Genomic DNA, 1,679 nt, shown 5'->3' on the forward strand with positions numbered 1-1,679 from the left:
GGGGGTCAAAGGAAAAATCCTGGGAAAATTTCCAGAAAAACGAAACCAAACCGTAATTTTAAACTTGTTGTCACCTGACGAAACGGTAGAAGATGAGGATGAGGAACTTGACGAGCCCCTTCCGGAAGCCCACTTGCTTCTTCTTGTGGACGGCACCCGAGTGTGGGGCCACCTTGGAGGTCGGCGGGCCTCCGCTCTCCAGCGCGGTCCTGGAGGTCGCCCTGAAGTACAGGAAGGCCGCGAGCACACCACTGCGCGAGAGACAAGGGAACCAGTCAGAACAACGCCAGGAGGACCTCGGCGGCCGTGCGGTGCGCAGGGGAAGGGGGAGGGTACCTGATGAAGAAGAAGGTGTCGACAGAGAAGGTGGCGTTGCTGACGGTCTGGAACATGAAGTTCCTCTCGGTCACGGTCCGCAGCGTCTTGTTCTCTGTGGGGCGCAGACGTGCACATTCAGATCGGGGTGGTTCGCAAAACGGGTGCGGAGAGTACTTTCTCGGTGCATGTGCTCACCAGCGATGGCGAACACCTGCAGGTACGTGTGCACCAGGATGACCCAGGCCAGCGAGAAGAAGCGGAGGCCGTGCACCGCCGTCAGCGCGTCCTCGTCCTGCTGCTGGCAGTTGAGGATCTTGGCGCCGTTGGAGAGCGGGGAGAAGGCGAGGACGATCTGCACCATCACACCTGCTCACGATCAACAAGGATAGAGATGATTACGGGTTCCACGGAGCGGATGCGGACCTCCGTGAGGGCACAGCGTGCTGGTGGAGGACGCTCGAGAACGCTCGTCTGTAGAGCTCAGGGGGGCCTTTTCAAACGAAGAAAATTAGTGGCCGCGCAAGTTGCTCGTAGCTTTGGAGTTGGAATTTACGTTCGGTTACGAAACCACAACTTTTCTGAAGAATAGTCTGATTTCCGCCCTACGAAGCTAAACCAGTTGTTTGACTTGAACCCGTCCTAGGAACGCCCGTCGAGGTGTAGCCGGGCTCGATGTGCAGGGCCAGGGCGCGGTGCATTGCAGCCGCTTCCTCGAGCCGAGCTCGGTGCTCGGCTGTCGCATTGTGCAACGGCCGTACCGTGCCGCGGGGCGGGGCGGCACTCTCCATAAAGTGTTCGCTTAGAAAGTATTTGCAAATAAAGGGGTGAGGGGGGGGGGAGTCGCCGTTGTGCCACAAGCACGTGAGGGGGGGGGGGGGTTAAGCATAGGTTCGTCGATAGCGGGCGGAGGTTCCCTCTCGTGGCTTTCCTCAAGGCAAGTGCGAGTTGTAATTCTTTCGGACGGTTGTGATCGGAGACTGACACTACATGGGTAGGATTACTTCCCCAGGGGAATGAATGAGGTGGAGGGGTGCTGTGCGTAGCTGTGCTGGCCGGTGCTTGCTCCTCACCTGGCTTGTAAGCCTCCTTATGCGCCGAGCCGCTGGTCAGCGCGCCGCCCTTGGAGGCCCGCTCCTGCATCTCCTGCTGGCCGCCTGCCCTGCCGCCTTGCTGCTGCTGCTGTTGCTGCTGGTGCTGCTGCTGCTCCGAGTCGGAGCGGCCGTGCTGGCCGGTGCGGTTGGTCACCTCCTCCAGGACGGCACCGGCGAACATCAGGATGACGATGGCCGCGGAGACTCCCCTGCGGAGCGCACGGTAAGGACGAGATGGTGAGAATGGATGACGAAAGCAGGTGACTGCAT

General features: G+C 60.0%; 2 protein-coding genes across 2 annotated transcripts in view; both read right to left on the bottom strand.

Moving 5' to 3' along the window:
• The window catches only part of LOC113205876 (intermembrane lipid transfer protein Vps13), a 32,596-nt gene that overhangs the window by 25,398 nt on the left and 5,519 nt on the right, over nt 1-1,679 (bottom strand). The window lies entirely within an intron of this gene.
• Nucleotides 7-1,679, bottom strand: part of LOC113205879 (uncharacterized) — a 5,514-nt gene continuing 3,841 nt past the window's right edge. The window contains exons 4-7 of the mRNA XM_052269283.1: nt 1,389-1,618; nt 514-684; nt 337-430; nt 7-251 (exon numbers count right to left, since the gene is read on the bottom strand). Coding sequence (XP_052125243.1) covers nt 71-251; nt 337-430; nt 514-684; nt 1,389-1,618 — 676 coding nt within the window. The 3' untranslated portion in view covers nt 7-70. The remainder of the gene's footprint in view (nt 252-336; nt 431-513; nt 685-1,388; nt 1,619-1,679) is intronic.

This window comes from Frankliniella occidentalis, unplaced genomic scaffold (genome assembly GCF_000697945.3).
Source record: "Frankliniella occidentalis isolate FOCC.00 unplaced genomic scaffold, Focc_3.1 Scaffold88, whole genome shotgun sequence".
In the NCBI taxonomy this organism is placed as follows: domain Eukaryota; kingdom Metazoa; phylum Arthropoda; class Insecta; order Thysanoptera; family Thripidae; genus Frankliniella; species Frankliniella occidentalis.